Source organism: Xyrauchen texanus, chromosome 22, assembly GCF_025860055.1.
Source record: "Xyrauchen texanus isolate HMW12.3.18 chromosome 22, RBS_HiC_50CHRs, whole genome shotgun sequence".
Classification (NCBI taxonomy): domain Eukaryota; kingdom Metazoa; phylum Chordata; class Actinopteri; order Cypriniformes; family Catostomidae; genus Xyrauchen; species Xyrauchen texanus.
In genome coordinates this window covers 35,695,083-35,710,667 of record NC_068297.1, presented here as the reverse complement: position 1 = coordinate 35,710,667, position 15,585 = coordinate 35,695,083, and the positions used below count along the sequence as shown (strand labels likewise).

At 43.5% G+C, this 15,585-nt stretch overlaps 1 protein-coding gene across 2 annotated transcripts in view; it reads right to left on the bottom strand.

Moving 5' to 3' along the window:
* Positions 1–15,585, bottom strand: part of kif6 (kinesin family member 6) — a 482,085-nt gene that overhangs the window by 183,524 nt on the left and 282,976 nt on the right. For both annotated transcript variants that reach the window (XM_052153424.1, XM_052153425.1), the window contains one exon: positions 12,337–12,392. In XM_052153424.1, coding sequence (XP_052009384.1) covers positions 12,337–12,392 — 56 coding nt within the window. The remainder of the gene's footprint in view (positions 1–12,336; positions 12,393–15,585) is intronic.

Sequence of the window (15,585 nt, the reverse complement as noted above, 5' to 3'; positions counted from 1 at the left end):
AACTCAAGAAAGGAGTTAGAGGGTGTTTTGTTTGTTATTTTTGACATATTCCCCTATTACTCTCAATGTAACCAATTACTTATAATGATTAATTAAGTATATCTTTATTACAATGTACCTAATCAAGTAGAAGTAGTGTTGCTGATGATTATGTTTAAGAAAAATATACATGTGAAATAATTGCCAAGTGAAGACATGTGAGGGAGATATTTGAAGAAAGGAGCGACGAGCACCTCAGTGCTTGGCTGCAAGAGCAAATAGACTCAACTGGTGGTTTAAAAACCCGCTGTCTGCTCCAACACACCACCAGATAGAGCTCCAGGCTACCGGAATTGTCTGTGAGTTCCTCTGGCAACGAAGGATGCATATTACTATGTTACTTTTACTAGTGTTTTGTTAAGATATATATATATATATATATATATATATATATATATATATATATATATATATATATCTTCTACTTAATGGATAATCAATTGTACTCTACATCATGCAAAGCTTTACAGTTGCATGCACATGCTTATTACAAATGAGTTGATTTTTGTCACCTACCCCCAGGAACAGTGATAGCTAGAGGACTGGGATCTTTTACTCCTTCCTAGCCAAGTGTGGAGGGAGAGGTTTGGTCCCAAGTTCTGCAGTACAGCCCCATAAAGACGGCATTGGATAGTGGACTGAGTGGCCTACTTTGGTTACATGATGGAATGGGACATGCTGGCTTGTGTGACTGCACTCTGGTTGGAGGGAAATAGAGTGTGAGACTTTTATAAGTCTCAGAGGTGGGAGTATATAGTATATTTTTCAATATTCTAGTATGTTTTTATATCAAAGTACTTATATGAGTTTCCTGGCCTTTGTGTGACCCAGGAGAGAGCATATGAGGTTTCTAAAAGTGTTGATGCTGCAGAGGCCACAAAGAGCACCCAGCTGTAACAAAATAATGAGGCTAAGGACCTTGAAGCTGAAGATAAGAAGTAAAAACAACTAGTGGTCAAATTAATTAAAAAGATAGACTAAAGCCAAGTTTCTACCAGTAAAACGATTTCAAAAGGCTCTTTGAGATAATGGTGGCAAATAGTATCCATTGGTTACAAAAATAACGAAGGGGCACAGAAATGAGGTAATGCCAGATAACAAACTGTATAGAAGAGGAGGTTTTGGACTTAGAGAGTCAGAATGGAACGCTGACCGGTCTCATATTTGTTGGTGTTCAATAAACTACAACTTTGGCATCTGGAACTCAAGACTCCGAGAGTTTTCTTACAACTTAGAGAGATTCATAGTGATTTTCCATGACAACGGGGGCCCCGGGCTTCCTCCGGGCAGGGTAACTCCTCCTCTTGCCGTTTTATCCATGGAGTCTTTGTGAACCATTCTTAGTCTGGCCCCTCACCTGAGATCACTTTGCCTTGGGAGACCCTACCAGGAGAACCTGGGTCCAGACAACACAGCCCTCAGGATCATAAGGGCACACAAAACTCTTCACCACGATAAGGTGCACGTAAAATGGTAAGAAATAGCATTTTACCTTAGCATAAATCTGACAATTTACATAAGGTTTATTTCTATTTCTTCTGTTCCAAACTTACTTCAAACGTAATTAGCTGTCTGCTCATATGAATGTAGTGCATCATAAGAAAGTGTTTCATCGCTGTTCAAATGCACTTTGAATCATATAATTTATATGTACAAATGTTTTCCATCTGAAAGGAATAAATATTAAATTAAACAAATGACAATAAAATACAAAGTAATCTCTTCACTAATTAAAATATTTTTTGAATGTCACTGTATTCTAATTACCAATTATTTAAATTGTAACTGTAGTGGAATACAGTTACTAATATTTTGCCTTTTAAATACGTAATCCCGTTACGTGTATTCCGTTACTCCCCAACCCTGCGTAAAGTGTCTGCAATCATTCATAAATATGTAATCTTATCAAGATCAAAGGGCGCTTAGAGTGTCAAAAAATAGCAGATTTACCTGCAGATAGACTTGCAAGAGGGGGTAGTGCTGGAAGCAAATGAAGAGCAGAGGTCTTTTGCATGAATGTCTACCAGAGCTGTACACATTTGATCCAAGATGGCGGCGCGGTAGCACGCAGCGGCCACTCCGGATCCACAATGGTGCTATTTTTGTTGAAAAAGCCCGACTTTTGCAACACATGGACATCGGAGCAACCAGTGTTCGTGTCTACCATCGCCAGACACTACTCAAATATAAGACTCATGCAAAAACCAAGCTGCATGATGACCTGCAGGAGGCGCTACGCGTACTCGGCTTGCTGCGGAGACCAGGCCTCCAGCCCTCGGCGTCGCCTGATGCCGGTGGCCGGGAGAGGACGTCGTAGCGGTGTGCGAGAGCGAAGCGCGGAAAGAGGGCGGGGTCCATGCTAGGCTAAAACAAACCCTAGCCGGCCGGCTCTCCGTCTATCCTGCTCTCAAATGTTTGCTCCCTGGACAATAAACTGGACTATATCCGACTCCAGCAGGCTACGCAGGCGTGAGTTTAGAGACTGCTGCGTCTTTGTTTTCACGGAGGCGTGGCTCAGCGACAGAGTTCCGGATGCCGCCATTCAGCTAGACGGGCTCGCCTCGTTTCGTGCCGACAGAAATACAGCTCTCTGCGGTAAGACTCGCGGTGGTGGCTTGTGTGTTTACATCAACACGGAATGGTGCAAGAACTCTATGCTAGTCTCTAGTTACTGTTCATCGCTGTTGGAGCTTGTGACTGTTAGATGCAGACCTTTTTATCTACCACGGGAATTCACCACTGTTTGCATAACCGGGTTTACATTCCCCAAGCTAACGCTAAGGAAGCGCTCTGTGAACTGTATGGGGCTATGAGCGAACTGCAGAACGCTCACCCCGACGGACTGTTTATTGTCGCCGGAGATTTCAACCATGCAAATCTCAAGACAGTGCTCCCTAAATTCCATCAGTATGTGGACTTTGCAACGAGAGGGGCTAACGGCTTGATCTTGTTTACACAAACATCCCAGGCGCTGCCAGGTGGAGCCCGCCCCCACCTACTCAGGCTACTCAGACCACATCTCTGTTATGTTAATTCCAGCATACAGACCGCTCGTCAGACGCACAAAACTGCTTCAGAAGCAGGTGAAAACCTGGCCAGCAGGAGCCATCTCTGCTCTTCAGGACTGTTTTGAGTGTACTGACTGGCACATGTTCAGGGAGGCTGCAACATATGGCGATTCTACCAACTTGGAGGAATACACAGCATCAGTGACCAGCTACATCAGCAAGTGCATTGATGATGTCACTTTCTCAAGACCATCACCACACGCTCCAACCAGAAGCCGTGGATGACTGCGGAGGTGCGCACGCTGCTGAGGTCCCGAGACTCGGCCTTCAGAGCAGGCGATAAGGCAGCCCTAAGAACAGCTAGGGCCAAACTGTCACGGGCAATCAGAGAGGCAAAGCGCGACACGCCCAGAGAATCCACAGTCACTTCCAGGACAGCGGTGACACGCGGCGCATGTGGCAGGGCATCCAGGCCATCACCAACTACAGGACAACATCAGTTGCCTGTGACAAAGATGCCTCCCTTCCAGATGCGCTGAACGACTTCTACGCTCGGTTTGAAGTGCAGAACGACGTGATGGCGAGGAAGTCCACCCCTCCTCCCAACGACCAGGTGCTCTGTCTTACCACGGCAGATGTGAGGAAAACTCTACGTAGAGTCAACCCACGGAAGGCTGCTGGACCAGACAACATTCCTGGCAGAGTGCTCAGAGGATGTGCAGACCAGCTAGCAGATGTTCTTACCGACATCTTCAACATCTCTCTGAGCAGCGCCGTCGTTCCAACGTGCTTCAAGGCCACCACCATCATCCCCATGCCAAAGAAGTCTTCAGTGTCCTGCCTCAACGACTACCGTCCCGTCGCACTTACACCCATCATCATGAAGTGCTTCGAGAGGCTCGTCATGAGGCAGATTAAGACCCAGCTGCCCCCTCACTAGACCCACTGCAGTTTGCGTGATCGTTCAAACCGTTCAACGGACGATGCCATCACCACAACCCTCCATCTGGCCCTCACCCACCTAGACAATAAGGACTCATACGTTCGAATGCTGTTCATAGATTTCAGCTCAGCATTCGACACAATCATTCCCCAGCACCTGATTGGAAAGCTGAACCTGCTGGGCCTGGACACCTCCCTCTGCAACTGGATCCTGGACTTCCTGACTGGGAGACCTCAGTCAGTCCAGATCGGGAACAGCATCTCCACCACCACCACACTGAGCACTGGGGCCCCCAGGGCTGTGTGCTCAGTCCACTGCTGTTCACTCTGCTGACTCACGACTGTGCAGCAATGCACAGCTCGAATCACATCATCAAGTTCGCCGATGACACGACCGTGGTGGGTCTCATCAGCAAGAACAACGAGTCAGCATACAGAGAGGAGGTGCAGCGGCTGACGAACTGGTGTAGAGCCAACAACCTGTCCCTGAATGTCGACAAAACAAAAGAGATGGTTGTTGACTTTAGGAGAGCACAAGGTGAACACACTCCGCTGAACATCGACGGCTCCTCTGTGGAGATCGTCAAGAGCACCAAATTTCTTGGTGTTCACCTGGCGGAGAACCTCACCTGGTCCCTCAACACCAGCTCAATCACCAAGAAAGCCCAGCAGCGTCTCTACTTTCTTCGAAGGCTGAGGAAAGCACATCTCCCAACCCCCATCCTCACTACATTCTATAGAGGGACTATTGAGAGCATCCTGAGCAGCTGCATCACTGCCTGGTTTGGGACTTGCACCGTTTCGGACCGCAAAGCCCTGCAGAGGATAGTGAGGACAGCTGAGAAGATCATTGGGGTCTCTCTTCCCTCCATCAAAGACATTTACAAAAAACACTGTATCCGCAAAGCAACCAGCATTGTGGACGACCCCACACACCCCTCACACAAACTCTTTACCCTCCTTCCGTCTGGCAAGAGGTACCGAAGCATTCGGGCCCTCACGGCCAGACTGTGTAACAGCTTCTTCCCCAAGCCATCAGACTTCTCAATACTCAGAGACTGGTTTGACACACACGTGTCCTGAGTTGCACTTTAATAACTGTCGCTTTATAACTGTCTGCTACCTCAATAACTGCTATGTGCATAGAACACTATCTCATAGTATGTTATGTTTACATTTTTAGAAACTGTCATCTTTTTGCACTACTGAGTACTGGTCGGCGCTGCACTGTCTATTGTCCTGTTCATTGTCAGTAATTTGTTGTACTGTCCTGTACTTTTTGCACATGTTTGCACGTGCACTTTATATAGGTATATATAGGTAGTTTATATAGGTATTTTATTTCGTTGTGTTGTCTCATGTGGTCCTATGTTGGACCTTTGTTGTTTTTTTATGTAGCACCATGGTCCTGGAGGAACGTTGTCTCGTTTTGCTGTGTACTGTACTAACTGTATATGGTTGAAACGACAATAAAAACCACTTGACTTGACTTGACTTGACATAGAGGTAATTGAATCCATGACCACATTTAGCTTCATCAATGCATTAAGGAGGTTCTTTTCAATGCAAGGCCCAGCCAAACTTCTCCGTTCTGACAGAGGGACACATTTTGTAAATGCTTCCAGGGAGAGAAGAAAAATGGACGCACAAATGATGTGCCTCTACAGGATTACCTGATAGGATTACAATGTTTGGCAGATGCCTTTTGGAAACAGTGGCAGGGAGAGTATTTGTCCTCTTTACAAAGCCGCAGGAAGTGGAACATGAATAATCCTCACATTAAAGTTGCCGATGTTGTATTGCACAAAGACAGTAAGGTACATAGAAATTAATGGCTTGTATTGACTCATTGTCAATACATTTCCAAGCCAAGATTCAGAAGTGTGCAAGATAGAAGTGAGAGTTAATAAACAAGGGACTGTTAAAACATTGTTGAGGCCTGTTATAGATATTGTAGTTCTTCTGCCTGAGGAAAAGACTACTTAAAAGAACTGTTACCTAAAACACTGTGTTACCAGTTAAAGTGGATCAGTAGTGTCAATGGAGCCAGACAGGGTGTGTGCAGCCTTCTCATTATTTTGATAATGACTTTTAATAAGTTACACTGCCATCTTGTGGTTGTTCAACCATTTTGTCTAGTTCATACAGTAAAAGTTTTTCAGAGCACATTTCATGAATGTATGGCACATCAAAGATTTTCTTTAATGCTTTCCTGGGACACTATTGGTAAATGGTCTGCACTTATATAGTGCTTTTTTTAACCTTAGAGGTTACCAAAGCGCTTTACACTGTGTTCCAATCACCCATTCACACACACACACTCATACACCAATGGCGGCAGAGCTGCCATGCAAGGCGCTAGCCTGCCATTGGGAGCAACTTGGGGTTCAGTGTCTTGCCCAAGGACACTTCGACATGTGGAGTTGTGTGGGCCAGGAATCGAACCGCCAACCCTGCAATTGGCAGCCGACCTGCTCTACCACCTGAGCCATAGCTGCCCCCTATTCATCTGTAAATAATATAAAGTTGATAATTTTTATAATTGTTTATTCTGTGCAATGACAACTAAATTAGCAAATGTTTCTATGTAATATTTTGGCTGATGCATCATCATCCTGTACATGCTAAACATATATCAATATATGTTGATATATGTTTAACCTCTTGGTCGATAGAGGGTTAGCAGCTAATTCCATCTCCGATGACTCCAGATAATCTATCAATTTCTCAACATCCTCCACTCCTGTAACCAACTCAATGAATTTCGACTCCATGACAGGGATCGATCGACATATAACAGCAAGATCCTCCAAGTCAGTAACGACCTGCGTCACCATTGCCAACATGTCCAACAGTTGAGGCCGAATATATTTCCCCTCACTGGCCAAATTGAGTCTCTGGCCTTCTGCTCAGGGGCTTCAGCTTGAGGACATAAGTGTCTTTTAATGTCTCCAGAGCCCGAAGATTTTGAATTCTTTGACATATTGTCTTCTAAGAACAGTTATGGAACAGGGTGTATTGAATCTCATCAGTTTAAGACACAAAAAGTATTAAAAACTAGCAAAGTGCATAGAGCTCAACGTTCACACGTCTGAACCTTGCATGGTTCCGGAAGTAAGTTTACCCTGCGAGGGCACCCCCGGAAGTGAGAAATGCATAAGTGTGAAAAACAGCAATTGATTGAATTAAGATTAATCCTAAAAGGCGGGGATCCTTATGATTTTTGGTTCGATTATGCACCAAGTTGATTTAGTCAACCCATCCTTGTCTTGCCGAACAACAAAAGAGGCCTTTGAAAGGACCTGGTTTCTTTCTCTCTCCCTCTGTGGAAAACATAGCTGAATGACACACTATACTTTTCTTACAGTACAGGTGCATTTCTAATTTTCTCCAGGTCTGACTCAGTAATACTGGGCTGATGAACACTGGTGTCTTTTCTGTTTTCCCTGTAGTGCTTCACAACTGATTTAAAGACATTACTCCATGACTTGAAGATGTTATGTTTTGTCATGTGATGGTTAATCCTAGCTCTGAGACTCATCAGACTTGCTACACTATTTTCGCATCCAGAGGTCATTTGAACAGAGGCATAAAAGTCTCGCAATGTCTCATTACGGGGCACAGCAGAGTAGGCACATTAATAAATATGACTGGAGATACCTGTGCATTAAAGCAGTGTTTCCCAACCGGGGGTACGTGTACCCCTAGGGGTACGTGAGCAGTCCCCAGGGGGTACGTGGGATGATTCTCAAAAGACAAAAAAAAAAATTTTTAGCCATTGACTATTCTCAAAACATTATATAATATAATATAATTATATAATATATATAATATATATAGATATATATATTATATAACATTATAATCATGTTATAATATGGTCACCCTGTCCTTCCCGCCAAATGTGCTTGTCCGTGGACGCGCGCTGTGTGGCCGCGCAGTAGAGTGACCATAGCAACAGGCAGAGAGGCTAGCTTTGAGTAGAACACTAGCTAGATATGGATCAATGGCTAAAAAAACACGCCGTTTCAAGCAGCAGCAGTGCTAGTGGCAGCTCAAGTGAACCCATGGAAAAAAGAAAAAAAAAAAGCTGATAAGTCAAAGTACTGGCAATTTCATGAACAGTATGTCGTTTTCGGTTTCACGTCCACACCTACTGAACCGCCTCAGCCGCTGTGTTTCCTCTGCGGGGATGTGCTCTCTAATAATAGCATGAAACCAGCCCATTTACAACGACACCTAAGTACCAAGCATCTTTCCTGTGTCGGTAAGACAGCAGAGTTTTTTCAAAGAAAACTATCGGAGTTTAAGGGAAGTCAAGAAAAATTATAGAAAGCGACTGCAGTGTCAACCAAAGCATTGGAGGCCTCATATGCTGTGTCGCTACTTGTGGCTAAATCCAAAAAGCCATTTACTGTTGCTGAGGAGCTAATTTTGCCTGCTGCTGTAATTCTTGCAGAAACAATGATTGATAAGAAAGCAGCTGATGCACTGAAAACGGTACCATTGTCCAATAACACAGTGGTGCCGTAGGATTGATGACATGGCCGGTGATATTGTCGATCAAGTAGTGGAAAAGTTAAAACTTTCTGGTCCATTCGCGCTGCAGTTGGACGAGTCAACAGATGTTAGTGGGGAAGCGCAGCTGATTGCGTTTGTGCGATACAGAGAAATTTCTGAAATTAACGAGCACATTCTATTCTGCAAGAAGCTAACGGGGAGCACTACCGGTAAAGATGTGTTTCACGTTATCGACACCTTTTTCTCAGAGCACAATCTGGATTGGAAGTCCTGTATTCATGTGTGCACGGATGGTGCAGCATCAATGACTGGGAGGGTGAAAGGGTTAATCGCGTAGATTAAGAAAGTAAACTCCGACGTTGAGTGGAATCACTGTATCATCCACAGAGAGGCACTGGCCAGTAAGAGAATGAGTCCTGAGTTACATGAAGTTTTGAATGACACAGTGAAAGTGATAAACTTTGTTGAATCACGGCCTCTGAATCACAGACTGTTTGAAAGGCTCTGTCATGACAGTGGCGCTGAGCACCAACGGCTACTGCTTCACACCGACGTACGTTGGCTTTCGAAAGGGAAAGCACTACAGAGGCTTTTGGAGCTGCACAACGAAGTAAGCGCTTTTCTGGCAGAACACTCACATCCCCTTGTTGTAATGTTGGAGAACACAGACTGGGTAGCCCGCCTTGCATATCTTGCTGATTTTTTTAGCAAACTGAACAACGTGAATTTAACTTTACAGGGTAAAGACACACACATCCTAAACATGTATGACAAAGTGTGTGGATTCATGAAGAAGATCAAACTGTGGGAAAGTAAATGTGAAGATGGGGACACAAGTTGTTTCCAGCAGCTCAACAGCTATCTTTCTGCAGGTGATGTTGACAGAGCTTCTATAGTGCAATTAGTAAGCACACATTTATCCAAACTCAACAGTGAGTTCAACTCCTACTTCCCTGATATTGAAAGCAAGTCTGCCAAACTTGACTGGGTCCGTAATCCTTTCATGACTGAAAGTACGGATAACAACATTCCTACCAGACTACAGTGTCCTCAGACCGTGGACTGAAGATGAGGTACTCAGAAACAAACCTGTCACAGTTCTGGTGTGATGTGGAGAAGGAATATCCTGATTTGGGGAAACATGCACTGAATGAACTCCTGCCATTTGGATCTACATATTTATGTGAAGTGACATTTACATCCATGGCCGTAATTAAGTCCAAGCACAGGAACAGACTGAACTTGGAGAAAAGCCTGATAGCTGCTGTTGCCACATTGCCCCCAAGACTGACCAAGCTTATGAGTGAGAGACAGGGTCAAGTTTCTCATTGATTTGTGAGTCCTTTTGTGTCATACACAGGTCTAAACTTATTTTGAGTAGGTTGCTACTATGTACAAGTTTTCTCCATGTCGTAATCTGCATTCCTCTCAGATTGGTCTCTTGGTTGTTCCCAAGACACAGTTTCGTTCTGTGATAAAGCATTTTCATCCTATGCTTTGGAATTCAAATACATTAGTGACTTTTAAATCTTTTCTCAAGACATTTTATTTTAGGATTGCTTTTACTTGATTATTAATTTTATTAGTTTATTTTTGTATTTAAAGTGTGTATTTTTCTCTGTTGTTATGTTTGCCTGTAAAGCGCTTTGAGAAAGCAACTTTTAAAGGCGCTATATAAAATAAATTTATTATTATTATTATTATATAAAATGTGATCTTTGTTTTTGTATAATTGGTCTGGACATGTGAAGATGTGAAAAAGTCATACAAATATTGAACAAAGACAAGTATTTTATTATAAGAGTTATAGGAAGTAAAAATATCATTATTTACAGGTAAAATCTTTGATGATTTCTGCCTGTCAATCATTTTACACGTTATTATAGGGCCGTTTACACTCGGCCACTTCATGTGTTTTTCCCTGATCAGATAGCCATCCGATTGAATAAGCTTATTCCATTTACACCTGACTACATTCCGGGCAGCGATTTTAAAAGATGTGATTTATCATTTGAATCCAAATGTCTTTGTCCATCGCACTATATACATTCTCTTCATATACTGTATATTACAATTCTGACAAAATCTTATTCGGTTTTCCAGTGGACTTTTACTAGATTCAATTGTAATAATTGTTTTTCACATATCCCAGCTAAGCTGGGGTCAGAGTGCAGGGTCAGCCATGATACGGCACCCCTGGAGCAGATAGGGTCAAGGGCCTTGCTCAAGGGCCCAACAGTGGTGGTGTTGAGGCTTGAACCCACAACCTTCTGGTCAGTAACCCACAATGGGGGCACCTTTCAATTGGGGCATGCTGGGCAACCAGAAATATTGGACCTTCTGGAAGTTGGTCGAACATGTTTGGCAGCTAAAAGAGATGGAGCTCCTACACGGTGAAATGGGGCACCAACTCTGATGGTCCCACCTCCTAGTCCTCATCAGTCCTGCTGGTTGGTCCAGGCGTAGTCAGAGAAAGAGGAGAAGCTCCAAAGTTGCCACCTTAGAATTACCTGCCCTGGCCCGCTGCAAGAACCCTGGAGGTGCCAGGACTGGGTCCTGACCTCTCAACAACAGCCACCGCTGACCCTGAGCCCTCCACAATGGTCACTGCCGACTGTACATTCTCTTCAGTGGCTGCCACTATTCCTGACCTCTCCCCTGCAGCCGCCGGTGAGCTTGACCTCACCCCAGCAACCACCGCCAACCCTGACCTCTCCTTTGTGGCTGCTGCCGACCCTTCCCCCTCTCCAGCGGCTGCCGCCGACCCTGTGCTCCCCCTTTTACTTAAGCTCCCTGGCCATCAGACCCTGTCCCTTCCTGGAGAAGCTTGTCTGTCTGCCAGACCCCTCCCCATTCCTGGATCCACCTCCCCAGCCATCTGACTCTGTCCCCTTTCTAAAATTGCTTTCCTGGCCACCAGACCCCATCCTCACCTTGGAGCCACCTCATGGGTTTCACCCAAACGTCCCCCTTTCATTGGTACCACCTGCGTCCTCCAAGTCTGTCTACTGCCCTCTTGACCTGCCAGCCCGCTTCTAGATTGCGCTGGCCTGTTCCACCGGCCCCATCCTGGTCTGCCCTGCTCTGGACTGTTTCTGCCAGTCTTTCAGTTTTGTTTTGTGTGTTGTTGTTTTTGGTCACATTGGGACGCCAGGTGTCATCCCTTAGAGAGGGGTTGTATCAGTATCTTGCCTTCCGTCTGGTTTCTCATTTACCCTTTTGTGACATGTATACCTATATTTGCTGTCTCTTTTCTGTTGTGTTCTCTATCGTGTTCTCTGCTCTGCATGTTTCTGTCCTGGTAATTCTCTGGCCATGCCCCTTGTTTCTCTCCTTATAAGTTAATTTGCTTCACCTGCCCTACTCATTTGCCCTCTTGATTTCTCCCCTCTTTATATTACCCTCGAGTGCTCTGTCCTGTGTTGGATTCTTCCTCTTGTTTCCCTCCAGTTCCCCTCCAGTTCAGTCATGTTTTCCCTATTGGCCCGGTTAGTTCTTGTTTTCTTTGTTTGTTTCTATAGTTTGTTTTGGTATCTATCATGGGATTTTTGGTTAACACCCTTTGAACTCTGTCCGGGCATTTTTTATTTTTTATTTGTTTTTGTAATTTTTTAAAAACTTTTTTGGAGCATTCGTCTGTCTGCATTTGGGTTCTTCATACACAAACCTGAATGTGTGTGTGTACTGTCGTGAGAATACTTGTACAGTATTCTGAAGTAAAACATCACAGTATTCTCTAAGCTATATATTTTATTCTCCTGATTCCAATTTTAAGAGTAAGTTCCTAAATGCTAAGAGGCCTCAATGAAGTGAAGACATGACTTACTGACTTGGATCCTGATGTGGTTAACTTGCTCTCCAAGTGTCTTGGCTTCAGCAAACCTGGAAAAAATAAACAAGCAAAGTGCGGAAGTGTGATAAACTTTGTAGGAATATATCACTTTTGAAAACATATCACGTATGACATCAATTAATTATTATCAATCAAATTTTGTCAAAGAGGGCCCTATTTTTTAAATGTTTCATAACTTTGCACAAAACCAAACAAGTGAGAGTAGAGTGCTTGATTTACATTCTACAGAGATCCCCTTGTTTGATATAAGGTAATAGATGCAATCAAAGTATAGAGAAAATGAATTTATAGTCAATCTTAATAACAATATTTAATAATAAATGTTATTAATTATAAAAGTGTCTTGAACCACTACATTTGAGCTGATTAGACATAGTGAGTTACCTGTAGAAAATGTTATACACTTTTACATTAAGTAATATGTATTCTCTTAAACAGGGAAATCTACAGCAATATTTGCATTTTTCAGCATTTCTGTTGCATTTAGAATTTTCAGCATTTCTGTTGTAAATACGGATGTGAATCGTAAGGAATTTAATGATTTTGGTTCTGATTCCTCTTAATGATTCATTCAGTACTTTTGGGTAAGAATTATTTGGAAATAAGAAATTAAATTAATATGGCATTTTCCTGCCTTATGTAGCCTGTTGCCAAATGATCAGATCATTTCATATTTCTAAAGAGCAGATATAACAAATCAGAAATAAATGTAATACAATTATTGTAAATTGCATGTTTGCATACTTTTTAGAGGCATAAATGCAATACAATAATTTATTCTAACCATATATTAAACAAAAAAGAAATGTGATATTATTATTATTATTATTATTATTTGTATTATTATTAAACTCATAGATTAAATTCTCATTCATTAAACTATTATTGTGTATATTTAACTGCACATTGTTACATGAACAACCAGTTAGCAACTGCACTACCTGACTGATGTCTCAAAGATCTTAAGTACAACAATAAATAAACACAGTAAAGAAATGTGCGGATGTAACTGTGTCGTGATTTCACGGTGTACCACGGTTTTAAAAAGAGATGATTAACATACCGTTGACATTTATAAATGTAAAGTATTGCATTCATTGTATTAGAAGTACAGGAATGAAAGTAAATATCAGTTAAATTAAGAGAGAATCAGCTACATTTACACAACATAATATAAGCTTGATCAAATGAATCTCTAAATTGCAAAACGCATCTCCTTTTATACTGAACCGTTACTTCATTTTAAAAGCCAAGCATGTGAACTGCATGGCAGAGAGAGCACAGCGCATTGAAATATCAAAGTCTGAACCTTAATTTCTCCTACCATGTAGCTGAAGTCGGTTTGGGAATATCTGGGTTACGTTAAAGATCCTTGTGACAAGACGGAGGGCAGGGCTGGGTCGTGATTCTACACACCCGGCCCCTTATCAGGTTAATCAAGCCTCCAAGAGGGATAAAGGCCGACTGCGGACGGTGGTGCGAGAGCGTTTTATGGGCAGCTGTCCGTAATATGTGTGTGTTTGTGTCTTTTGGCTTAAGTTCTTAATTAAATATAATTTATTTGTCAAGCTGATTCTCGCCTCCTCATTTCCATAACCTCATTACACTGGTGCCAAAATCCGGGAAGGAGGAGGGATACGCCATAGTGGAGTTCTTGCCGCTACAATCAACCCCAACAGAGCAGCCGTGGCCATCTGCCGGGGGGCGGAGGAGCCTGGCCGCCTGGAGCGGGGAGACCCCTACCAGCCGCTAAACACGGCAGGGTTAAGAGAGGACCACCAACCACGAGGGAGGGGCTCCTGGCCGACCATCTGGAGCAGGAGAACTACTGCCAGGGGTGGGGGAGACCCCTTCTGTTCCCCGAGAAAGCGGTGGGGCATTCTGTTCACCAGGGGCTGGAGAACTGCCTCCGATCCACCCGGAGAGGCACGGCTGTCGTCCGTTAGAGGGCGGAGGAGTGGCCGAGGATCAAGCTATGCCATATCGGAGAACTGGTAAGTGTTTTTTCTCTCTCTCTCTTTCCCCAACTGCCACTCCGCATTGGCCTTTTACCTCTCTTTTAAATTTTACAGTGTTTTTTTTTGTTGGGGGTTCTGTACTGTTACAGGGAGTACCCCCTATTCTAATCATTATTATTTCCCTCCCCCTGTCCCCTCCCAAATTCAGGAAGGCGGGGATGACCTGCAGGCAGACAGGGCATAAGGCACGCCCTCCCCCTGGGAAAGGGGGGGGGGGGGGTTGTACAACATGCCGGGGGCTCCCTGGCCTGAGAGAACAAGGGAGGAATGTGACAGGGCAGAGGGCGGGCCGGGTCGTGATTATACACACCCAGCCCCTTATCAGGCTAATCAAGCCTCCGAGAGGGATAAAAGATGACTGCGGACGGTGGTGCGTGAGCGTTTACGGGCAGCTGTCCGTAATATGTGTGTGTTTGTGTCTTTTGGCTTAAGTTCTTAATTAAATATAATTTATATTGACAAGCCGGTTCTCGCTTCCTCCTTGCCCATCTTTACCCCGTTACAACCCTCAAGGCACCATCAGTGTAGTTGATGGTTCCCCAATTTTTTAAATTGTTGAAAAAAGTGTTGGATCAGACAGGGAACACTTCAAACCTGAAGAGCCATATCTGTGATCATCACTGCAAGGAATATTCAGAGATGAATGTAAGTGAAAATACAGTATATAGGCTCATGGTGCAAATTACGGGGGTCTAAGGGGGCCTCAGACAGACAGGAGACTCCATAGAAAGCTAATTTACGCATTCTTCAAGGGGTCTCATTTTAGATCATGCAATTGTTTAAATAAAACATTATATTTTAATGTTATAGAAGGCCTAAAATATACACATTTAATTTGACATCAAAATGTTTAAATGGTGTGATTTTTTTAAAACCTGACCGGAGCAGCGGTGCAGCTCTCTCAATATCACTTGTTTGTGCACAGGATGGTACATGTCTTTTGCACCCTTTGTATGGTGGAACTTAATCATTAAAGCTCAACAAGATCAACCATGAGCGCAACAAGGCATGAAACACAAACACCAGCGAAGTGGTAGGTCTACAGTGTCTAAAAACGTGTAAATCAAACACAAGTCAGTCAGACACTTGTGGATGCATGAGACAAGCAGTGTGTCCCAAAAATGAAAAGAATAGAAATTCTGCTTTTATCTCGAATGTAAATATTTATATTGTGTGAAAATATGTAAAGAGCAAAGAGATGTAG